At 40.6% G+C, this 26,346-nt stretch overlaps 1 protein-coding gene across 5 annotated transcripts in view; it reads right to left on the reverse strand.

Annotated features, from left to right (window-relative positions):
• Nucleotides 1-26,346, reverse strand: part of NCOA7 (nuclear receptor coactivator 7) — a 161,951-nt gene that overhangs the window by 78,986 nt on the left and 56,619 nt on the right. For all 5 annotated transcript variants that reach the window (XM_004587221.3, XM_058678105.1, XM_004587222.3 and 2 more), the window contains exon 3: nt 1,990-2,210. In XM_004587221.3, the coding sequence (XP_004587278.2) occupies nt 1,990-2,210 (221 nt within the window). The remainder of the gene's footprint in view (nt 1-1,989; nt 2,211-26,346) is intronic.

The raw sequence follows: 26,346 nt of genomic DNA on the forward strand, positions 1-26,346 counted from the left end.
TCAACCCAAAGTTCTACTATCTAAGCATTAGATTGACATGAAGGAACGTCCCCAATCTCCAAACCAATTGTCACCATTATCATTCTAGAAATAGGGTGGCAAGGAAAAGTGGCAGCATCTCCCTTGCTGTATTCAAATAAAATTACAGGATAATTCTGCCCAGTAACTTCTTGTCATCTACCATCCTTCTAGAATTTCTATGAAATTCATTTAAAATAATATTTATTGATCTAAGTATCACATCCACTGTTCAACACACATTTTTAAAGTAGCTGTATGCCACAGACACTACATGAAGCTACTCATACTCAGCCTGTACTCAGGTAGTCAAATGAATCTGCAACAATGCAGAAAAGAAGTCTATCCTAGCTAACGTCAGGAGGTCTTCCCTGAAAAAATAATAGCTGAGCTGATTTTGTAAAGTGAAGGTAGAGGTAAAGAGCCATGGGTATTGTTTCTGGCTCAATGCTACATATGTAATAAGACACTAAAAAACTTATATAAAAAGAAATCCTTTGTAAAGGAAGATGAATAAAGCACTCTTCCTTAACTCTCTTCTTCTTTTTAGCAATAAGGAATAACAATCAACACTGCACTTTAAGACAAAGTTTAATTAAAAAAATATTTCAATAGATTGACAGTTACAATGTCTTACACTAAATGGCTTGAGATGAAAAGCATGTATTAAGTTGTGCAATATATTATTTAATCATCTTAACCAACTGCAATACTACAAGCCGTATGTTCTCTGCGTCAGATATCTGTCACTGTTGCAGCAATATCAGCAAAGCAGCATTTACTACCACCTCCATGACAGCCCACTTTACCAGGGATGAGTGTTAGAAAAATACATCAAATGCGGAGACAAGATACGCCTCTCAGTAAGTATGGGACTAACTGGGACCAAGTGTATGGTCCTTCAGAAGACGCCTTCTATTTGGGTAAGATGACATTGCATAGATGACATCTGCATTATATTCTCAGGAATCTCCTTCAGTTTTCTCTTTCTTTGCTTAGCAATTTTGAGAACACTCTAATGTCTGCAGCACACCGGGTTCTGACACCTGGTAGCCTTTATTTGCAATGTCTTTGGAAAATACTCCAGGCCTATCTGATAGAACAACAGGCAAGAAGAGGTGGATGACCCAAGCAAAGATAGATATGCCACTTCTGTTAAGGAAGGTTCAAAAGCAGTAACTACTGTGAACTATATAGTACAACTGACTTGTTTTGAGATTTAACTAAAACTCTCTACAGTCCTGTTTTTGAACTGACTGATACTAGGCTATGTCTGCTCCATTTTCTGTTGCCTCGCTGATGCCAAAAACTACGGCCACTTCTGTCAGCATTGCAGGACATGCACACACACGCATTAACAATAGTCTCTCTCAGGCCCAGCGAGGTAGCCTAGTGATTAAAGTCCTCGCCTTGCATGCACCAGGATCCCATATGAATGCCGATTCGTGCCCCGGTGGCCCCACTTCTCACCCAGCTCCCTGCTTATGGCTTGGGTAAGCAGTGGAGGACGGCCCAAAATCTTGGGACCCTGCACCCATGTGGGAGACCTGGATGAGGTTCCTAGCTCCTGGCTTCAGATCGGCTGAGCTCTGGGGAGTAAATCAATGGACTGAAGAACTCTGTCTTTCCTCCTCTCTGTATATAAGACTTTCCAATAAAAATTAGAAAAAAAAAAAAAAAGAACAGTCTCTCTCATACAACAAGACCATACACTAGAAACATGCTCATCGGTACACAATACGTGCTAGGCATGGTGTTAGGTGGCAGGAACACAATGTTAAATGAGCCACAACAACATTCGATTGTTTTCTTTTCACAAAAGATCATATATATAAAGATGTGGGACATGCAAGGATAGCTCCACAAACTGTTATTGTTACGATGATGATGATGATGATGACCATTTATAAATGTCTTCCGAAAATCATCACATTTATAAAATGACAATGTTATGTAGTGCCATATACTCACCAATGCTGTAATAGCGCTTTAGTTCTGTACGCCTGATTTCCTTTAATGGATTATTTTTTCTCTTCTTTTTCTCATCAGTGACATATTCCTCTTCCACAGCAATGCTGCACTTGTCTTGATCTAAGCTTACTGTGGCAGCATCTTCCTTCCCAGAGTGAGTTCTGGATACTATCGCTGAAGCTGTCTCTGCATTTTGTTTGGCTTGCTTTTTCTTTTTCAATCTAGCAACAAGAAAAAAAAAGGAAAATACTGCAGAAATGATATGCTCATAGGAATCTTATTTATCTCATGCTTCGGGGCTTTGAAAACTAATGAACTGCTACAGCCTACACTTCATTGTTAATTATACTAATATTCTTCTAATATTGTTAATTATACTTCCCTATTTTCTTTTTATTCTCTGATCACTTTAAAATTCTTAAGTCAAGACTTAAGGCTTTTCTTCAATTTTATATCCTCAATATTACCTCTCAGTATATGTTGCTTTCAGCCCAAAGGGGAAACCAAGTTCTTTTATAAGGTTACTAAATGTGGAATATTTTAAAAGTCTATACATACTATTACCCTCCTGTAGTGCCATGTCTGGATTGTTACATTAAAGAAAGAAATGGTGGTACCTGTGTCATACTGCAGCAAGTTAAGCCACAACTTGTGAAATCAGCATTCCCCAATTGGTTTGTCTCCTGGTTACTCCACACAGATGCAATTTCCTGCTAACATGCCTGGGAGGGCAGTCGATGATGATGTGAGAGCTTGCACGTCTACCAGCATACAGGAGCCCAGGAAGGAGGTCCTGGCTACTGGCTTCACCCTGGCCCAGGCCCAGTTGTGTGGGGGTAATTTAGGTAGTAAACCAATGATTGAAAGCACTCGGTCTTTCAGATAAGTGAAACACTTACAAAAGAAATGGAAAAAGTGCTTCTGGTGTTCTGTGTTCGGTTGATGGGTAAGCACATCTGTACAAATGAGTCCTTCCTATCCGGCTCCCACACTCTGCATAAACCTTTGACAAGATATGAAATGGTTTGAGGCTGAGCAATTCTGTTCCTTAAAACACATGACAGGTGTAGTACAGAAAGTGCATTTCCTGAGATGGAAAACTCTAACAATACGGGATAATCACTACGAGTACTAATATATTAGCTGAGTTGCTAGTTAACATACATGATGGTTCTCACATCTTTCCTCTTGAGTCAAAGATGTGGAAGAGATAAGTCTGTCCTAATTCACTGAAACCCAGCAACTTCAAATATTCCCCACTTGACGTATTACTGTTAACTGATGTGACACTGTATTGTTAGTCCTTCTTGCAAATGTTTTTGACTCAGCACAATGCAAATTCTTTGAGACCAAGGACCTTGACCTCTCATTCATATAGCACTGTGATCACACATAAATATATTTTAGTTATATTTAATTTTAATTCACCACATGCCTAGAAAGTAACTAGTAATGAGCTTCCTCTTTAGCATTTCTACTTCATCTGCTCCCTTTAGCACCTGCACAATTTGTTATTGGGTAATGGGTACGAAAATATTTGGGGGAAAAAAATTAAGGCGACTATAATACAACAGATGGAGACAAATATCCAACATTTACAAAGAGCTTCAGAAACTCAACAACAGCAAAAACAAATAACCCTATTAAGAAACCAGCAAAGGAAATGAGCAGGCATTTTCCAAAAGATCAAATTCAAATGGCTAATAGACACATGAAAAAATGCTCATGTTCCCTGGCTATTAGGGAAATGCAAATAAAAACCACATTGAGGTTCAACCTAACTCCAGTGAGAATGACCTACATACAGAAATCAACTAACAACACCTGCTGTCATGGATATGGAAGGGAAAAAAAGCTATCCTATTCCACTGTTGTTGAGTATAGACCAGCATAGTCACTATGGAAGTCAGTATGGAGAATGCCAAGACAAGTAAAAATTCATGTACCAGTAACGCCAGCTATCCTATCCCTGGGAATATATCCAAATGAAGTGAAACATGCATATGAGAAAGTGATTTGCAACCCTATATTTTACATAGGGTTATTAATCATTAATTGGCACAATCCATGATAGTGAAGACATGAAAGCAATCCAGACACCTGTCAAAAGAGGAATGGATAAAAAAACTGTGGTGTATTTACTCTATGGAATACTATTCAGCCATTAAAAAGAATGAGATTTTACTATTTGCAATCAAATCGTTTCAACTGGAGACCATATGCTCAGTGAAATAAGCCAGTCCCCAAAGATCACATGTACTCTCTAATGGTAGACAATCTTCATGTAAAATACAAAACAAATAGATATACAAGTTAAAATCTATATACATATATTCTCATATGAACTGTCACATGTACAATGAATTGTAGAACTGTAGAATGGAGGCCAGCATACTAGAAAGTGAAGACATGTTGCAGTGTGCATATCTACTCCGAAATAAAAGGAGGGCTCCTAATGAAACAGTTAAATATACGCTGACTATGATACTAGATGTTCTACCTTTGCCTGTACAATGCTATGGTAGATTTAAATAATATCATGGAAGATGGAGGGAGGGGAAAGTAGGGAAGGAGGGATGAGAGATGGAGGGAAGAATCTCTATACTTATAAAACTGTATCATAGCAAATAATAATGAGTCGACCACAGGATAATACATGAGAGTAAAGTTTTATCTCACGCTGTTTTACACTGAAATGGTGAACAAATCAATCTGACCATCTTTAGAAGTCCTTCCCCAAGGCTTTGACCTGAAGAGAACATTAACCTCAGGCTACAAATCCAATTCTTCAGCACAAGATTCCTCATGTACTAAAAGCTGAAAATTTTATTTCTTTATCTAATAGGGTTCTTTATTAGGCCAAAGATAATATACATCAACATATAAACAGAAATAGTAAAATATCCCCTAATGCAATCATGTAATTGTATATAAAAGAAGCATGAAAGAATATATGACAATCTCTAAACCCATCCTTCTACAAGATATTTCAGTAGGGACTAGCATTATTGGGCAGTGAGTGAAGCCACTGCTAGTGACACTGCATTCAATATATGAATGCCTGTTAATGTTGCAACTGCTTCCTTCTGATCCAGCTCCCTGTCAATGCACTTGAGAAGTAGGAAGGCAGCAAAAGAGTGACCCAAGTACTTGGACCCCCACCAGCCATGTAGGAGACCTGAATGGATTTGCAGACTGGCGCAAACACAGGTGCTGTGGCCCTTTAGGGGGAGCAAACCAGCAGATGAAAGATCTCTCTCCCCTTCTCCCTCTTTCTCAGTCCCTCTGCCTTTCAAATAAATAGGTAAATATTTTTTTAAGAAAATATACTTCAACAAAGCTGAACACTGAGCAGCCAGGTTCTCAGATTTTCGCTGGCTAATAAGCAAACACGTGGCCTAGGAGACAAGAGAAACAGAAAAAGTCATGCGTGAATATAATCACCAGGTCTTTTAGTTTCGTATTTGAACTATTTTTTTTTTATCACAAACAGAATGGCATGAGAGGCTCATTAAAGGGCCTCACAGAAACACGCTTGTATCTTCTATCATCAGATGGCAACAAGGAGACCCAGTCAACGCTCTCACAACACAAACGTTATCAGAGTAAGAGTTGAGGCTAAAATTAATGTGCAGTAGTGAGATACCAAACACATACTCTGTGTGTGTGTGTGTGTGTGTGTGGTTTGCCTGTACAAGGGAATGATCTTTGTTCCTGAAATGCAGGCTGTGCGTGGGCTGACAGGATTCCAGTGCATCGACTGATCAAAAATCTGCTTGACAAGAACCTTGTGGCCCCACCTTAAAAAGCCTTCTTTTAGGAGGAAGGGAGATGTCAAAAAGGAACTCATCACAGCCCGAGAGATGGTGCTGCTTAACCTTCTGAATTTTTCCACCTTAACTTGATTTGAATGTCCTCATTTCACTGCCTCCTAGATAATTAAGTTTACTGAGATCTAGGGCATGTGTGTTGGTGAAGAGCAGCACTGTGTGGGGACATCTCATTAGAGACTGATTTTCACACGTGGAAGCAACAAAATGGGACGCATTGTTTTGTTCGTTTTCCCCCTTTCCCACACAGACCGTTATTGTCAACACATACAGCCAAACAGCTGCTACTTCTGAGAAAAATGCCAGAAAAACAGCAACACCAAGTTTGTTTGACAGAAAACAGAGGACCCTTCAGTACTTGAGAAATTCTGTAATCAGCAGCATCTTTTGTTTTGGTGTAAGTACTCCTGAGACCGTGTCTCTCCAGAGGTGATCAGCAAAACGAGAACATTCTGATCTCATAACTGGAAACGAGCCGTGTGTTTCTGAAAGCTGTCTACGAAGTCCTTCCTTCCAAGCACAGACACCGATTTTGACCACCAAGGGGAAGCAAGGACGGACCCGAGAAAAGTGGGCTAAGGCCATCCTTAATCTAAAGTGCTTTTTTTTTTTACACTAAGAAAATCTCACAATATGAATTTGTAGCCACCTCATTTAGTGACAGGTAAACTGGGGAAAACATACATGTATCTTGCAGAGAAATGAACTCTACTTATTTCATCCAGGCTTTCTGAATGACTCCAAATGCATATTTTCACATTGGGGGTTGAAAGAATACTTGGTAAATCATATAAAACAGATTACTCACTGATAAATAATGACAGATTCATCATCTGATCTCCAGAAAGACAATGAAAAAAAAATCCTGGGCCCAGCAGCGTGGCCTAGCGGCTGAAGTCCTCGCCTTGAAAGCCCCGGGATCCCATATGGGTGCCGGTTCTAATCCCGGCAGCTCCACTTCCCATCCAGCTCCCTGCTTGTGGCCTGGGAAAGCAGTCGAGGACGGCCCAATGCTTTGGGACACTGCACCCGCGTGGGAGACCCGGAAGAGGTTCCAGGTTCCCGGCTTCGGATCGGCACGCATCGGCCCGTTGCGGCTCACTTGGGAAGTGAATCATCGGATGGAAGATCTTCCTCTCTGTCTCTCCTCCTCTGTGTATATCTGGCTGTAATAAAATGAATAAATCTTTAAAAAAAAAAAAAAGAAAAAAAATCCTATATTTTTGATGTGCTGTATTTGTCTTTCCTTAAGACAGGTCACAAACACATAAAACAAGTACATATTCATTCAACCCCTTCCCAAATCCTGTCAGTTCTCTCTTCTAAATCTCTCCCTCTTAAATTCACCTTTAGTTCTTAATCTCACTCTCATTGACTAGGTTGGGCTCTCCTCATCTCTCTGCCTGGATTATATATTACTATATGTCTGGAGTATATATCGCTATTTGTTGTGCTATAGAAATACATATATATTACTATATTCCTGGAATATATATTACTATCTGCTTTGTTGCAGAAGTACATGTTCATACTAGAGAATTTTCAAAATGTGTGACAGATTTTTAACAAGGCTCAGATGCACTGCTAATGCTAAGAAGCTAGCTAGCACTGTTTTGAGTGGTAACACCAAAGGCAGAAGCAAAACATGTGACCTTTCTTCTCCGGCAGAAGAATGAGGCAGGCACGGGGCTTAGTACAGGAGTCAGAGCTTCTCATTCAACACCGTAATGGAATGTTACAGAACTTTTGCTCTTCTAGAACATCCTGGATTTATTATATTAAGTTAAATGATGGCAATACCTGTAGAATCTATGCAGACTTTACTCTTCTCCTTACCAGAGTCCCAACCCAGAGCTGGCAGAGAAACTGCCGACGAATCACTTTCAATGGCTCAAGAAAGACTGCTTTACCTCTCAAGTTTTTCCTGTATTCGGGGAAACGATTTCAGGGCACAGGCTGTACTGTAGCCACAGCCTTGAGCGAGTTCCTTTTTGAGGCCCCTTCCTTACTGGGGGTCACCACAGAAAAGCCCCAACTAGGAGCCGTATTGTGGGATAACATGTAAAGCCACCACCTGCAACGCCTGCTGGCACCCCTACATGGGCACCACTGCTGCTCCACTTGGGCTCCAGCTCCCTGCTGACAGCCTAGCAAAAGCAGTGGGAGATGGTCTAAGCAGCTGAGCCTCTGTCATTCATGCGGGGCACCTCAGGGAAGCTCTGGCTCCCGTTCTACAGCCTGAACCAGCAGAGGCACAGACTCTGTCTCCCCCTCTCTATCTTCCCTCTATGTAGCTCTGACGTTCAAATAAATGAAATAAATGAATAAAGCTAAACAAAAATTTTTTTAAAATGGAACAGAAGCTTCATGAAGGCAAGCAATGCTGTCCTCCAGGGCCTATTCATGCCAGTCACCATTAGTTCTTACATTAAGTAAAATTATTAAATTCAGCCTTCCAGTTACCAAAAACACATTTGAAGAGCTCAATTGACTCATTTTGATAGGTCATGTACTGGACAGCGTACATATGGAAAATCATTATCACCATAGAGTATACTGGGCAATACTGACCTAAAGTTATTGTTAGTCCTATTAGCAAATCACTAGAAAGAAGGGCATAGAAATAATATTTCAAACTCAATTTGTGGGCCTAGTGTGATTGCTCAGTGGCTAAATCCTCACCTTAAATGCACCAGGATCCCCTATGGGTGCCAGTTCGTATCCTGGCTCCTCCACCTTTCTTCCAGCTCCCTAGTGTGGCCTGGGAAAGTAATAGAGGATGGTCCAAAGCCTTGGGACTCTGCATCCATGTGGGAGACTCAGAAGAAGCTCCTGGTTCCTGGCTTTGGACTGAGCTCAACTTTGGCTGTTGCAGCTACTTTGGGGAGTGAACCAGAAGAGAGAAGATCTTTGTCTCTTTATCTTCTTCTTCTCTGTAAAATCTGCCTTTCCAATAAAAGTAAATAAATCTTAAAAAAAAAAAAAAACCTCAGTTTGTATAGCACACATCTACAAAGATACACTGAGAAACTGGTAAAGTGAGTTTCCAGAAAAAGAGCTATTACCTGGGGGTGGAAGAAGCCAGGCAATAAGAAAAACTACTTGTTTTCGCTGATATGAGATAGCCTACAGGCAAATACAGAATAAACAGATGAGTACGTAATCAAGCATACACATACATTCTCACCTGTAGAATGAAGACCAGCCTACTGGGAAGTGAAGATAGGTTGCAGTAAACATCTCTACTCTCAATTAAAAGGACTCCCAATGAAACAGTTGAATATACCTGGACAGCATGATACTATATTTTCCACCATTGCCTATACTTACAATGCCATGATACACATAAGTAGAATATTGGACTTTTGATTGTTACTGAAGGACTACACTACTGTGATATGAGGAACATATGAAGGAACAAGAAAAAAGAGAAAGAGGAATGGGAAATGAAAGGAGAAATCCCTGTAACTACAAAACTGCATCATGGAAAATAATAATAATAATCAAAGGAACTAAATTTTAAAAAAAGGAAAACCTACCTTCTCAAGATACCTTTTGAATTTTACACCATCTAAAAATATGCATTCAATAATCTAAAAAATAAATAGCCTTTAAGTTTCCTTCCTAGTGAAGAATACTGTAACAAGGTTTTGCCAAATTTTTAAAGCTTGAGTTTTACTTTTTGAAAAACCAATTACCTAAACAAGAGCTTTCTTTTTATGTCAATGACTGAGTGAACTAGGAAATCGGGCACCATACAAGGCTTTACACAAATGTTACCCTATTCTACTGAAAGTCCATTGACGCAGTAAGTTTTACCCTTATTTTACAGATAAGAAAAGGAAGGCTGAGAAATAGAGCCATTTCCCCAGGTCACAGGGCAAGGTTGAGCTGCTCAACAGGAATTCACAAACAGGTTGGAGTCATTTCCCTGGGTCTCCCAGACCTGCCTCTTTCAAAAGTATCTATGCTTATATGTTTACCTTGACTTAAAATGACCTTAGAAACTCTATGACTGACATAAGGGTGTTTAGCCTGACAATGTAATGGGCTTCTCAGAATATGCACTCACAGGAAGGTGTGAATTCAGATTTGTGTTCTGGCCTTGGCTCTCTGTAACCACCACTGTGACCTTCGTAGGAAATTGGATACACTCTCTGGGACTTCTAAGTAAACAAAACCAAGGGGCTGACAGGATTTTCAAGGTCCTATCAGGTTCTAGCAGTTTACACTTGGCTGAGAAGATCAGGAAATGTGCTAAAGCTGTTTCAATGTTTAAAAAAACCTTTTCTTTTAATCCAAACTAAACCTTCCCAAGAGTCTTGTACTTCCCCGTATTTTCTTCCAAGTCTCTTTCCAAGTAGTTTCTTTCCAAGACAGAGCTGCCAGACCAGGGAATGCTCAGAAGCCAAGGCAGAACACTATCCATATGCAAAACCCACCAGAACCATAGCCCCTCCACCACCACCAAATGCTACTCTTACAGTTTGGGGTTAAGAACTTTAAGAAGAAAGCTGAAAAGTTATCCAGACATTTACATTGGTGATAAGATGCCTGTGTCCTTCATCACAGTATTTGGGTTTGATGTCTGGTTCTGCTCCTTATTCCAGCTCCTGCTCTTGCAGATCTGGTATGGCCCAAGTCCTGCGGTTCCTGCCACTCCATGGAAGACAGGATTGAATTACCAGGTTCCCAGTCTCTGCCCAGCTCAGTCAAGGCCACTGCAGTTCTCAGGTGAGTAAACCATGTTCTATGTTTTCTAGTTTAATTATTTATTTAAAATGTTACAACTGACCAATCCTGAGGGCAGTATAGCTCTTTAAAACTGCTTCTATAAGTTTTTTAACTATCTGTTTTTTATTGTTTTATGGCTTTTCATGTAAGGGAATGTACAGTAACTGTGTAATAGAGACTGCCATATCCAGATGATGTGAAGATACAATGCAGTGTGCATCTCTACTTCCAAATCAAAGATGGACTCCCAATGACGCTGTTAAATATATCTGGACAATAGAATAATGGATTCTCTGCCATTGTCTGTACCTGCAGTGTCAGGACACAGTTAAAGAGCAGAATAATGGACTTCGTTCTGCTTATGAAGGACTATACTATTAGAATAACATAAGGGAAATCAGTGCAGGGAGGGGATATTGGGGGGTAAGGTAATCCCAGAACCTGTGGAATTGTATCATAAAATTAAAATAACAAATATTAATTTTTTTAACAATTTAAAAATAAAATTGCCTCTGTAGGAAAAAAAGAGTACTAGCATTAAAAGGTATAGATATAATATCACCAAAAAGAGTATTATAGTGTAATCTCATTTCTGTGAAAAAAAAAAGTAAGGCAAACCTTTAACCCCAAACTAACAGCAGTATACACAAAGAGATACAGAGATGCATATACACAGGATTTGTGGATGTACAGGGACAAATGGTGGTCAGTGGATAGGACAAGGGAACTTTTTTTAAACATAATTTGATGCTGGATTTGAGGTTGGTAAGTATATAATACTGTGAAGTATAGACACGGTCAGTAAACAAGAAAAAGGTGTCTGCAGCTATGGCAACATTTTTTAAAAGATGTCATTTCAGTAATTTATTCTTTCTTTGGAATCTGGCTACTACAGTGAATTCTTGGCCTACAGACCAAGCCTTTCCCTGTCCCAATCAAATAGAGCTGGCTTACTTCAGGGAAACCTTCTTTCCGGATCTTGTTCTTGCCTCATGAGCCTACAACCTGGTCACTGCACGATTCTGACCTGCATAGTTTGGGCTGTTTTTTCCGGTTTTATCTCATCATGACATTTCCTACCGGTTGACTCAGAGAAGCAGGCGCAACAAAATGGTGTGAGCTCAGTGAGAAGAAACACTTAGGTTTGAACTATGTTTTGTACTTAGTTCCTTACCCAAAGATGCCCCCCTCTAACTCCAAATTTCAGCATCTTTGTACTTGAAATAATCTCACAGGGTTAAGCTGTGCACAGAAAGCTTGTTACTAATAAATACAGCCTATGGCTCCCACAACAGCTCAGCAACCAGAAGGTACCAGTTTGCTGTGCTGCTGCTAATATTCTTGCAGATTTCTAAGGAAATACGTAATTCAGAGAACATACAACATAGCACACAAAACACAAGAACGAAGGTATCCAATAAAGCCCAGATGCTAATACAAATTCTTCTCCTCACAAAAAAAATTAACTTTATTTAGCTCTGCTATGGAATGTCATCACCAGGACAAAGCTATTTATTATATCTTGAAGAACATCAGCTCTTGTAATCAGTTTTACTTTATGATGTTGTACATAGAGGATGACATTTCAGTTGCTACTGCAAACCCTTATTTGTGAAATGTGCCACATAACAGGAAACTTGGAAAACAACATACACACACACACACACACACACACACACACCCTCACTCAATGAAAACTGTTGAAATCGTGGTCAAATAAAAATTAAAAAGGTAGGAATGGCTAACGGAAAGATCTACAGATGTACTTAATTCTAGTATATTCCTTTTTTTGGCAGAACACATTGGTTTTGCAGAACACATACAGAAAAGGAAAGCAATTCTTTAGCTTTGAGTTCAATAATCAGTGATATATTTTCATACAGGTACACATACACATAACAGAAGTGCTTTTGGCTTCAAGGAGAACCATATTCAAATAAACACCACTAAAACAATGCCAATTAGGGGCAAGCAAGAAAAAGCCAATTCCCCTTTTCTAGGATTTCCTTGTGCTACTAAAATAGTGGTGGGCTCAGATAATTTTAGGCTCCTCAAATAACCAAAGTGCAGGTGCCAGAAACAAAAGTAAAAAAAAAAAAAACTTAATGTTAAAAAAAATTCTAACTTGTTGAGTCGTGCATTGAGTGGGTTCACATTGGACAATTCAGGGAACTTTGATTCATCCCACTACCATCACCACAATACCAGGATTACTGTGAAACAGCCACAAAACAAAAGTACAGTCTAAAGATGTTGCGCTTGCATTAGTGAGATGATACAGGCTGTGTTATACATATATATTGCCCCAGATGGCAGTTCAGTTCCCTTTTCTATGTCAGGCTGATGAATTACAACAGAAAAGTTATACAGACAACAGTCACCTGCACCTCAGCTACAGAGGAAGAAGAGCAGCCAAGGGGACTTGCTGTAGCTAATCAGAGCACTGTGCTGCATGAAAAATAATAAGCAGAGTCCTGTAAATACAAGATTTAAATATTAAGAATTTTACTGCTTATCATTCCAGAAAAAGCTGACAAACATACCAATACAGAAGATAACAAAACATGTCAAGACATGGCAAAGCATTTAGAAGTTGTTTATTCCTTTGTGTTATATGTGGCTTATTTCACTTGACAAAGTACTACATTCAGTATGTTAATTAAAAGCATGAATTTAAAGGACAAATTCATTGTGATACAAAGAAAACTGGAATCCATTCATAGATTTTTTTCATTGTTATGTATTTTTCATGAACTTTTTATAAACAAATATATTTTTATTTGAAAGGCAGAGTGAGAAAGAGAATATGAGTATGAATGTGAATACAAAAATCATACATCTGCTGATCTATTTCCCGAATGGTCAAAACAGCCAGATCTGGGCCAGGCTGACATCAGGAGCCAGGAACTCTAATGGACCATCTTCTGCTACTTTCCTATTTTCTGCTTCAGCAGGAAGCTGGACTGGAAATGCAACAGCCGGGGCTTTAAATGCACTCCTCCATGAGTTGCCAGGAGCAGCATAACTCATTGCGTCATTAATACCAGCCCTCCCAAAGCTTTTTGAAGTGCCCAAACACGGTTAAACTAACTGGTTGTGATGGCTGCCTCTGGCTGCCATAGTAAATGCCCACAAAGCTGGTGACAGGAACCAGCACGCTTCTTTACAGTTCCAAAGGTCAGAAGGTCGAAGTCTGTTTCACCAAGCTGAGATGCTCCCCTAAAGGGCTGCTTCCCCGACCTCCTCAGCCTTGACAGTTGCACTCCACCTTCCAAGCCTAGTCTTAAGGCCACACTGCCTTCCACAGATGCACCTCCCTCCTCTGCTTCTCATATGGACAGATGTAACTGCACCCAGCACCCATCAGCTAACCCAAAATAATCTTCCTATCTCAAGAACCTTATGTCAATCACATCTGCTAGGGCTCCTTTGTGATAAAGGGTCATTCTCAGTCTTGGGATTAGGATCTGTTTATCTTACGCGGCCATGTTTTGGCCTACTGCTCCAGCAAATTCAGCTTCTGTGTTATAAACCATGGTAAACTGAGCATCATACCACTACCAGCCAGGTCTTAGTGCCCATGTGCAAACCACTATGTGCCTATGCCATGTGCTGTCCACACACCTAGAAAAGGCTCACTCCAGCAACTGGGGAGAAAACATATTTCAAAAGGAAAATAACATTCACTCAGCATGGCCCTGACGGTCCAGCCTACAGTGAACGCAGAACAGACATGAGTTTGGTTTCCTCGTGGGTGACTCTTTAAGACAGGCTCTTAGACGTAGGGACACAAGAAGGAAAATGTATCAGGCAGGATCTGTGCTGACAGTTTTGTAAGTGAAACAAAGTTTACAGACAGCAGGGATGTGCTAAAGGAAAACAATCAGAAAATTAAAAGATGTTTTAACTAAATTTCTCTCTGTTCTCTCAACCTTTAAAAAAGCCATTATATTATTTAAAAATTTTAAAAACTGTGTTAGATACACATATACTTGCCTTTTTTTAAAAAAAAGATTTTTTTTTTTGCACATTCAGATATACAGAGAGGATGAGAGACAGAGAGCAAGATCGTCCATCTGTCTGTTGACTCACTCTCCAAGCAGCTGCAACAGTTGGAGCTGAACCAATCCAAAGCCAAGAACCCAGAACCTCTTCCGGGTCTCTCACATGGTGCAGGTCCCAAAGCTTTGGGCCTTCCTCTACGACTTTCTAAGGCTATAAGCAGGGAGCTGGATGGAAAGTGGGGCCACCATGATTAGAACTGGCGCTTATATGGAATCCTGGTGTGTATGAGGCAAGGACTTCAGCTGCTAGGCTACTGCACTGGGCCCTATACTTGCCTTTTTATGATAAAGATATTTAAGGGTGATAAACTAAAAAAAAAAATCTTAAAACTCATCCTGTCATAATAGATACATTCAAAAAAGTCAAATATGAGCTATAAAAATTTGAAAACTATATTGGTAGATTCCATCAATTTACTTGATTTATATCCAATATGGTCATTTTTCCAACTGGCCATTTTTCCAAGCTGGCCATTTGCTTGGAAAGGGACACATATCAAACAGAATATTCATGACTAGGTGGTTTGATACAATCTACTTTGAAATTGGTACTTTTTTTAAAGAATGAATTATTTTTAATTTATTTTTATTGCAAAGTCAGATATATATAGGGAGGAAGAGAGAGAGAGAGAGGAAGATCTTGTGTTCAATGATTCACGCCCCAAGTGACCGCAACGGCCAGAGGTAAGCTGATTCAAAGCAGGAACTTCCTCCAGGGCTCCCATGCGGGTACAGGAATCCAAGGCTTTGGGCCATCCTCCACTGCTTTCCCAGGCCATAAGCTGGGAGCTGGATGGGAAATAGAGCTGCCGGGATTAGAACCGGCGCCCATATGGGATCCCAGTGCATTCAAAGTGAGGACTTTAGCCGCTAGGCCATTGAGCTGGGCCCTAAAAGTGCTACTTTCTAAAGTTAATGTAGAACTCTGAGATTAAGGGGATTCACTGACATGTAAAAGTGAAAGCTAAAGAGTTTTTTATTCGTGTGTTTGTTTGTTTAAAAAGTCCTGTCCTTGCTTTCCTGTTCTTGAGGGATGTCTTGCCAACTGACCATTCATCATAGGACAGTGTTGATCAGGCTCTTTAAAAAGCGTCATCAGTGGTCAACACTCCAATTGCACCAGCTTGCTCTCCACTGATCACAAAGAACAACTGTCATACCATGAAAAACTAGTATTTGATCTTTGTTCCTGTTCCTGGCACAAACCACCCTAAAGCAGCTGGAATCTTCCCAAGACAAGAGTTTGTATTCTAATGAGAAGACCTACAGCTGGGGAGGAGGGGACTTGCCTGGGAGCTGGGAATGGCAGGGCTGGTCACGGGCAAAGCCAATCCAAGATTGGAAGGGTGGAACTTCCATTCCTACCCTCCAACCTGCACTTCTGGAGAAGGGAGAGTGCCCTATAGATTAAGTGGCATCACCAACAACCAATGTTTTCATCAATCATATCTGCATAATGGCACCTTTTTAAGACCCTTAGGGGCAAGAATTTGCTTTGGGAAGTTTCCACCCTGGGTGCAGCCTGGGAGCTCAGTACCAGCCCTGCAGTTTAATGAACTGAAGTGCTAGAGATTCAACATGCAGGAATGTCTTAGTTCTGCAAGAGAACCAAGGCACAACACTGCAGAAAACAATGTGGAACTGTGACTGCCAGGGACTTGGGAGGCGGGGCTGGGGGGGAGGGCGGAGGGAGGTGGAATAATGAGCACTTAATATGGGGACACCTCTTCTAAAATCTGGATTTCAAGCTCACCCTGAAGAAGGGGGAGCTATAGCTCTGACATGCAGCTGTACCTGGCAACCAGGAGCTGCAACCTCCCTCTGAAAGAGCACATGTGCTCCAGTCACTTCCAGTCCTTTCCTTCCCTGTGGTGTACCCAACGCTGGAGGCTGGCAGCTACCACCTATCAGGCACTTCTTTTTTTTTTTTTTAAGATTCTATTTTATTTCTGTTAAAAAGTCAGATATATAGAGAGAGGAGGAAACACAGAAAGGAAGATCCTCCATCCGATGTTTAACTCCCTAAGCAGCGACAACGTCCAAAGCTGCACCAATCCAAAGCCAGTAGCCCGGAGCCTCTTCCAGGTCCCCCACATGGGTGCAGGGTCCCAAAGTCTTGGGCCAGCATCGATTGCCTTCCCAGGCCACAAGCAGGGAGCTGGGTGGGAAGTGGGGACACCAGGATTAGAACTGGTGCCCACATGGGATCCTGGCGCATGCAAGGTGAGGACTTTAGCCTCTAGACTACTGCGCTGGGTCCTATCTCGTACTTCGGTGTGTCATTGGTTACTCCTTACATTTTCTGCTCCCAACAGGGCAGTTTTATTCTTGGCTGTCACCTTGGAGCACCAGACGGCTACAATCCTACACTATATGGAGTGGTCTATGGCAGTCTTTCTTTGAGTCATGTATTGACATCATGCCTTCTCATTTCACCTACATTTGATACAATAAACTGTTTCTGTAGATGTCATTAAAGACACTACCATTACATTTTTTTTAGCATTACCCATATGAAGTCCACTGCACTGGAACTACAGAGTTGAAGATGATGGTGGAATTTGTCACTTAAAGAAGTGGTATAGGTTCGGGCCTGGCGGCGTGGCCTAGCAGCTAAAGTCCTCGCCTTGAAAGCCCCGGGATCCCATATGGGCGCCGGTTCTAATCCCGGCAGCTCCACTTCCCATCCAGCTCCCTGCTTGTGGCCTGGGCAAGCAGTTGAGGACGGCCCAATGCATTGGGACACTGCACCCGCGTGGGAGACCCAGAAGAGGTTCCTGGTTCCGGGCTTCGGATCGGCGTGCACCAGCCCGTTGTGGCTCACTTGGGGAGTGAATCATGGGACGGAAGATCTTCCTCTCTGTCTCTCCTCCTCTGAGTATATCTGGCTGTAACAAAAAAAATGAATAAATCTTTAAAAAAATTATATTTTATATTTTCTCTTTAATATATTTAATATATTTTCTCTTTATTGCCCTAATTTTTAAAATCAGCAAAAACTATTTAAAAACCAAATACCCAGACCAGGGAACGTGCAAAGCATAAATTGTTACCAAAAAAAAATACAAGATATTAAGTTGAGTGTTGTTGATTGGCTGGGTGACTTAGCACTTTTCTGTGTTTTCCCCCTTCATGAGTAGAACCTATACCACTTTTTTTTTTTAAAGATTTATTTATTTTATTACAGCCAGATATACTCAGAGGAGGAGAGACAGAGAGGAAGATCTTCCATCCGATGATTCACTCCCCAAGTGAGCCGCAACAGGCCGGTGCACGCCGATCTGAAGCTGGGAACCAGGAACCTCTTCCGGGTCTCCCACGCGGGTGCAGGGTCCCAATGCATTGGGCCGTCCTCGACTGCTTTCCCAGGCCACAAGCAGGGAGCTGGATGGGAAGTGGAGCTGCCGGGATAAGAACCGGCGCCCATATGGGATCCCGGGGCTTTCAAGGCGAGGACTTTAGCTGCTAGGCCACGCCGCCAGGCAAATATATTTTTTAAAATAAAATATAGAATATAAAATATAATAAAGAGAAAATATAGTAAAATATAGTAAAAGAGAAAATATATTAAACTATAGGAATAATTTCAGCCTTGCTCCTTGTACTGCTTTCCCAAGGAAAACTCCAAATCTTCTCTTTTCCTTTCCCTGGGTCTGGATTAACACCAAAGGGAGAAATGAATTACAAGAAACAGGCACTTAGAGAAGAACACACAGCAAGAAACAGAAGGAAAAAAAGAGAAAAGTAAGGACAGGAGGAGATGCACTGGTGCTGGGAAGAGCCTCTGCTGAGTTCTCAGGAAGGAACCGTGACTCACGGCCGGGGACACGGCGGGGACACAGAGAAGGGGACACAGAAAAGGGGACACGGCGGGGACACAGCAGGGACACGGCAGGGACACGGTGGGGACACAGAGAAGGGGACACGGCAGGGACACGGCAGGGACAGGGTGGGGACACGGCGGGGACACAGCAGGGACACAGCAGGGACACGGCGGGGACATAGAGAAGGGGAAAGATGAAAAATTTCACCACATTGCATGATTGATCCCATGTTGGCTGTTTTTTGAGAAGTAAATAGCTTAACTATTTTCTGTTATACTTGGTTCACTGACTGTTGGGATTAGACCAAAATAAGGGTTTCACACATGCAGGTTTTTTTTTTAAGGTGCCCCAGCATGGAACAATGAAAAAATGGGAAAGCAATGAGAAAATGAACAAACCTTAATCCAGGAAAGATACCGCAAGCAGAAGGTACAGTAACTATGTAAAATTGCATGAAATTGATATAACCCTTGAATTTACTCCTGTGACATAGGATGAAACAGATGAATACCTCGCTCTTACAATGAGAGGAAGCAATGTGAGGTGTTTTGAAAGGGACAGCTATTACAAGACTGAACAATTTGCCACCACTCAACCATATGCCTGTTTTTCCCCCACATAAAAAGAACTGAGATTGGAGAATCAAGATGGCAGAATAGGGTAAGGACACGTTTAAATGGATGGAGAAACATTTAGTCAGAATGAAGCAGAGAGGACACATTCCAGGAAATAGGAAAGGACAGAACAACAGCAGAGGGTACCTGGAGACTGACAGACACAGGAAAGCAGTGGACACAGCAGTGTGGTGTTGCAGTGACTGATACTCCAGCAGCATTCAGCTAACAGCCATCTCCACCAACCAGGTGGGAAGGGACTTTGGGAGCTTGGGAGGTGAACCCAGACAAAGAACTGCCCATCCTGCTGGTCTGTTTGATCTGACCAGGAGCAGAGACAGAGCAGCAGATCCCAGACCAGCAGTGCGGGAACAGGGTGGATTTCACAGCCCAGTCAGTCCCCTAGAGCTAAATTGGGTGCCATTTTGCTTAAGGAGCCAAAGGCAAAGGAAAGGATTGAGCATACACTGAGCTGGAGAGAACTCATTTCTGACTCAGTGAACTGCAACAATGTGGCATCCTACAAGCTCCACCCAAGACAGGTCTGGGTAACCCTCAGACCTGACGGCCAGCAGATCAAGAACTCTAGTAGTAGCACATCATCTAGTAGTGGTAGCATCATTTTCTTCAAGGTTCTTGATTTTTTTTTTTAATAATTCTTCAGCAACACATTAGTCATTCAGTAGGATGTTATTTAACATCATGGTGTTGTTAATTTCTTTTCTCTTCCTGTTGTTGATTTTGTTTTGTGGCTTTTCATTTAAGGGGATGTACAGTAGCTATCTAATGGAGACTCTCATATCTATTAACATGTTATTTAACTTCATGGCATTGTAAATTTCTATTTTTCTTCCTATTCTTGATTTTGTCTTATGGCTTTTCATTTGAGGGGATGTACAGTAACTGTGAAATGCAGACTAACATATTCAGATGTGAGGATACAATGTAGTATGCATCTCTACTTCTAGACAAAGATGGACTTCCAATGAAACTGTTTACTATATCTTAACAATAGGTTGCTGGACTCTCTACCATTGTCCATGCCCACAATGATGGACTTATTACTGTATATGAAGAAGTATACTTCAGGCTTTAGTAATGATATGGGGGCGATTGAAGAGTGGATAAGGGAAATCCAAGGAACCTATGGAACTGTATCATAAAATGATAATAATAATAAATAAGATTAAAAAGAAGAACTGAGATTTCCTTTTGAGATCTCTTCTGCACAGTGAATGTCAGGGAAACCAATTTCATTACTAGCCATTAGTTGAGAAATCAACTATCCTTTCTGGCAACAGTCTTCATATCCACTGCACTTTTTTTGAGTTTTTTTAAATATTCTTGATAAAAAAGTAAGATAATTTCTCACAGACTTGCACTTGTTTATGTAATTTCAAATGTTATGCTCTCAGAAATTCCTTTCAATTTTAATACACATTATAAAACTCTCTTAACCATTTATAATATTACAGTCATTCAAACTTCCTGTGGGTTTCCTGGGGACTGCATTAAGCCATAAGAAAACTCAGCTGGACCTTATTCTGGCTGAGATTTTTAAAAGGCTTCTGAAGAAAACTAATGGAATTATAATGATATTTCATCAGATGTGGAAATAAATATATTTTCCAACTATTGAAGAGAAAAATATCTCACTGCCGTTTATCTTAGGCCAAAGAGTCCTAAATATCCTGAGAACGAAGTTCCTCATAAACAAGGGATCAGGGAAGGGCTGATCACCACCAGGGGCACGTACATGCCATATCAGAGTACAAGGGATCAAGTCCCAGCTCTTCTCCAATCAACAATTCGGCTAATGGGCATCATGGAAGGCAGTAGGCGATGGCTCAAGTACCAGGGTCTTTGCCATCCACTTGGGAGGGCAAAAGGATCCTATTATGGAAATCTACATAAGAAGTAAGGATGCCTGGACCTGGTGCAGTAGCCTAATGGCTAAAGTCACCATCTTGCACATGCTAGGACCCCATAGGGGCACCAGTCCTGGTGGTCCTGCTTCCCATCCCAGCTCCCTGCTTGTGGCCTGGGAGAGCAGTAAAGGACAACTCAAAGCCTTGGGACCCTGCACCTGCGTGGAAGACCCTCCTGGCTTCGGATTGGCTCAGCTCTGGCCTTTGCAGCTGCTTGAGCAGTGAGTCATCAGATGAAAGATCTTCCTCGCTGTGTCTCTTCTCCTCTCCGTATATCTGACTTTCCAATAAAAAAAATTTTTTTAAAGGATGCTCTATATGAATCCACCCTAAAATATCAATTGGCTACACTGAATGGCAGTTAGGAAAGTGGAAACTTTTTCCATATAATAAAATGGATGTATGCTGTATGCTAAAACTAATAGATCATGGACTTTTTCACCCTGAATTTTTAGGGGACTTTTAGGATTTTATAGCAAGCTATTCACTTCTTTTTAGGTCACGAAAAAGGTGCAAGCTTGAAACATAGTTGGTTTGTTGAAAGAGAAATGAGATGAAAATACAACTCTGTTAAGAGAAAACTTCTGTGACTTATACATACTGATGATCCAGTGATTATGAGTAGATAACCTGTCCAAACTAGGTAACTACGGTGAGCATTTAGCCTAGTAGGTAAGACACCTTCACACCACATCAGAATACCTGGCTTCAATTCAGAACTCTGGTTCCCAGCCCAGATTCCTGCTTTCCCAGACGCTAGTAAGTTCCTGCCACCCATGAGAAGGTCTGGATTGTATTTTTGGCTCCTGCCTTCAGCTCTAGCCCCAGCCAAGCCAGTCACTGTAGACATTTGCAGAGTCAATTAGTAGATGAAAGTGCTTACTCTCTTTTTCTCTCTCAAATAATAATCCAGTCATTCTTCATGAAACTTCTTAGAATTTTCTTACATAGTTAAGAAATATATATTAAATCTGTCCTTATTAATTTTACTTCTATTTCATAAGTATTATTTGTACTTATTCCTAGTGATGACTTCAGATACACAAATAAGCGTTTCCTAAGAAACTAAACATTTGTGATTACTAAAAAAAAAACACCAAAAGAAACCACCCACATATTTCTTTTAATATGCTCCTACTCTGTATCAAAGTGCAACTTATTTTCAAAAATTATCACTTTCTGATAATCCTACCTACCAAATGCTTTTGCATACATAATGGATCTTAAAAGACAGTGACAGGCCTTGTTAGTTTAATGTGACAATTTCGCAAAGATCTATTATTTCTCAGAGAAAACAATTCTGTAGAACCCACAAAAAGGAAGAAAGAGATGGAGGAGTGAAGGAACATTCATACGGCAGCAGCCAATCTAATTTCTCTCCAGGAAGAAGCTAGGGGGACCTGAGCTTGGCGGAGAAGGGACACTCAGTGACATACCTTAAAGCAACATCTTGCATTAGGATAACCTGCTTCTGTGGGAAATGCCCACAGCAATGGTGGAGGGAGAAGACAGAGAACCTAAGACCCCTTCATTCAACCAGGGTGTCTCCACCTTGATTGAAACCACCACCACCACCACCACCACCACTTGTTTCTTCTAAGAATTTTGGTTGGCTGCTCAACTGTTTTATGTGTATGTGTATATGTGCAATCTTCATTCTATGCTCACTTGTCTCCGGTTTTGACTTTCCCTAATTTCCCATCTTCACCTGAATGAAATTATACCACACAAACCAATTAAAATATATGACCTGAAAAGATCAAATCACCAAGTGTCTATGGCCAGCGATTTTACTCCATGGTCACACGTACTGAAGCAGAAATTTTGAAAAAAAGCTGTTTCTGTAGGCAGAGTTTCTATAAGTTAGAAAATAATTTATATAAGACTCAAGGGAGGGGGCAGAAAAAAATCTGTTCTGAACTTCCAGAGAGAAACTGAAATCAGTAACATAATTTTCAAATAACGAAGATCCAGCAGAGGAGAAGGCGGCTCAGAAACCATGCTCTGACAGCTCTGTGATGACATCCCACACATCTGAAATCCGGCCCAGCCAGGGCTGTGCAACACAGCAAGGCAGACTGAGACCTGAGCCCTCCTTCCTGAGAGCTGTCAAAAACCTCCCACTGCAGCAGCATTTCCCAGAGTTTCACTCTTAAGTGGGCATAAATTCTGAGTGGTCCACCAGCCACTGCTGAAATAAAACTCATCTATTAGCATCCTGGGTAGTCAAGGTGCTCATGGCTCTAACTCAAGGCTCCTTACTGAACAATTAAAAGGGAAACTAGTTAAAAGCCTATTGTTTGTGGCCTTCTGGACTCATTCCTTCTATCCAAGTACAAAATCAATCCTTGGTAACAACCAATCGACCGGTACATGCTCTCTGCCTGGTGAGTAATAAAAGAGCACTTGCTTGGTTGATCGCTCTACTAGTTTAAAGAAAAAAAAAATACAGTATTTGGTGATCCTTTTTAGGAGGGATGAAGCCAATAAAAATCTGAACTGGCAAGATTAGTCAAATATAGCAAAATGGCAGAAAAATCATGTTTTAGCCCTTGTTTGTACTCTTGTGGAACTGAGGTCTTCCTACATTTTACTTGTTGAATATTATAGTTAGCGATGAATTAAGACTGAATATACAATGGATTAAAAGTATGTCTTTGCAAGAGCTTAAAAAGAAGGCAGGGATGGAGAGGACTGACAGGGCAGGGTAAGGGAAATGTGGTTGTCCTCTTTAAACCATACCCATCCAATGCAGGAAATGTGTTCTCTTTATATTAATGACAAATTTAAAGAAAATAAAGATCAAAAAGAAAAGGATCAAAATCATCCGGAAGAACTTTTCAGACACACAGAAAAGATATCAGACCTCGATGGAAGAAACCTGAAATGATTTCCTAGGGTCTTTGAAGTTCTGACTGTGAATTTTGTGAATTTGGGTTGTCGGTGTTTTCCTCTTACCTTCCAGTTGAAGACTGTGACAGTCAATCAAAAGGAAGCTATGGAAGTAAACAGTGGATAATGTGAAAAAATGGACCTAAATACCCAGCTTCTCCCCAAACAGTGGAAGGAAGCTCTCTAGGGACCAGTCACATGTAAATCCTGTGCAATTTCACATGTCCCTGCTCCTGCCCATGCTCTTGCCTGAAATTCTCCTCCTGCCTTCATGGTGAACTAGTACTCATATATCCAGACAGCTCAATGTCACTTTTTTTTTTTTATCATGTCCATGTCCTCTGAACAGCTAGCTCTTCTGTTCTATGCCCACAACACTCGGAATCTTGGTCCCAGAACTTGTCCACTGCTACTGCTATGTAAGGATTCTGTTATTATATCAGACCATGCATCCCTACAAATTTTTGCTAAAGGGAAGGTCAAAAGAGTCCAATCTCATGGTCAGAGAATAAAAAGGAAATGGCTTAAGAGGGATGAATGTTTTTCCAAAACAAATTATGTCAACTACATCACAAATGAGCCTGTTGAAGAGACAAAGGGGAAAACAACAACTCAAGAAATAAATATGCGCCAGTGACCTCATGTTTTCCAAGGGAGATGGAAGGGATGGCTAGAAGGCACATATAAGGCACAAACAAAAGCAGAAAAGCACATGACAGAAACCTGTGCGGACAAAAGTGGAAGACAAAAGCAGAAGCAGAATAAAAAGAAGGTTGCAAACAATGCAAAGGAAAACTAGACAGAAAATTTCAGGAATACTGAGAGAAGGAACAGGCAGGGTACCAAAGGCCTACTGTCAAACAGCACAATGAATGAAGCCAACATAAGGGAAAGTAGATCAAATTGTGCAGCCCTAATCCCATTCTGCAGGTCTATTAAAGAGAATAAACAAAAAACTAAACAGGACAAGACACACTGGCTAGGAAAAAAATGAAATCCAGGAGGTTGCTAGTCTTACACAAAGCAAACCTCTGAATTGTGGAACCACTGCTAGTAAGTCCTGAAGAATCCTAGGAGAGAAGCGTCAAAGTGGAAAACAATACATCTGATCTTCAGAGAAAAACTAGAAACAGCCAAAAATGGCACACTAAACAGCCTTATACTGACTATCAGAAAATTGACAAATTTTAGACCGTGCATTTGTTATTACATAAAGATGAATTACTAACAGTTAGAAGCCACCATGGGTAAACTAGGATGACATAAAATAAAATAAATAGTGTCATTATGGCATCTTGATGGACAAGTCACAGGGGATGAATATCAAGATTTCACTAAGGCTTTTGAAAAATCTACATACTTGACAATGAAATGAAAATAACTGAGCCACAGAATTTAGTTATATGAATCTAGAGAAAATTCATTCCTAACAGTTGAAATACCTAAAGATAATTATCCAATGTGCAGGTGGCGTTCATACGGTATAATACTTAACACTTTTCAACTGAATCTGTTGAGAAGGCAAAACTGTTTAATTTATCCAAGGGCATTGCAGAATGTTCATGGGAAAATGGAATCAAAAGATGTTTATTTTTGTGCAAAAAATGCTGAAAGGTATAAAATAATTAGATACGTTGTATCAATAAATACAAGGAATAATAAGTCACATTTCAACAAATGCATGTATCAGCTCATTCTATGACAGCAGAAAATCAGAAAACTATTTTGGATAAAGAGATTTACAAACTTGAAATATTTGAACTAGAGAAAAGAAGGTCCAGGATGAACAGCTTTCTTCTTCAAACACATGTAATGATAACATATGAAGGAGAATCTGATTCCTTCTGTACATTCAGAACCTGGGTTATGAACACTAAGCAAGCTATACTGAAAGGAAATAAATCTCAGCAAAAAATTGGGAAACAGCTTTCAAAGAACAAGAATGTCTCAAGCAAAAAAGGAGTAGCCTTGGGAATCCCTGAGACAAACATATAGCTAGAAAGTTTAAGTCCAAGCCAGAAAAAGCTTACTTGTCAGATGCAATCAAAACTACAGCCCACATGACCTGGACCTATGTTATTTTGCTATAAATGGTGCCTGAATTAACAAGATAAGTAGAAGACGTACAAAGATATCCAGCTTAATGTGAACCTAATGCTTCAAAAGAAAATGCTATCTTTTGTTTGTAATTTCTCAATCATGTCTTCTAGGTCCCCAGGGCATTATCTAATTACTGTGCTACTTGGTGCTTCTACAACCCAGAGCAAGAATGATAGAAGACAGAGGTTCCACACATGATGTAAATGCAAGAGTAAGCCTTGTGAAACACAGCAGTAAGAAGAGGGCATAGAGACACTCCTTGGAATTTTGTACACAAGAAAAGAAATTTACCAGCTGTTATCAGAGTTCAAAAGACAGAAGCACTCCCTGTGTTATTCACTCAAAAATGCAGGAACAAGTCTGCTAGTAAC

Source organism: Ochotona princeps, chromosome 1, assembly GCF_030435755.1.
Source record: "Ochotona princeps isolate mOchPri1 chromosome 1, mOchPri1.hap1, whole genome shotgun sequence".
Taxonomy (NCBI): Eukaryota; Metazoa; Chordata; class Mammalia; order Lagomorpha; family Ochotonidae; genus Ochotona; species Ochotona princeps.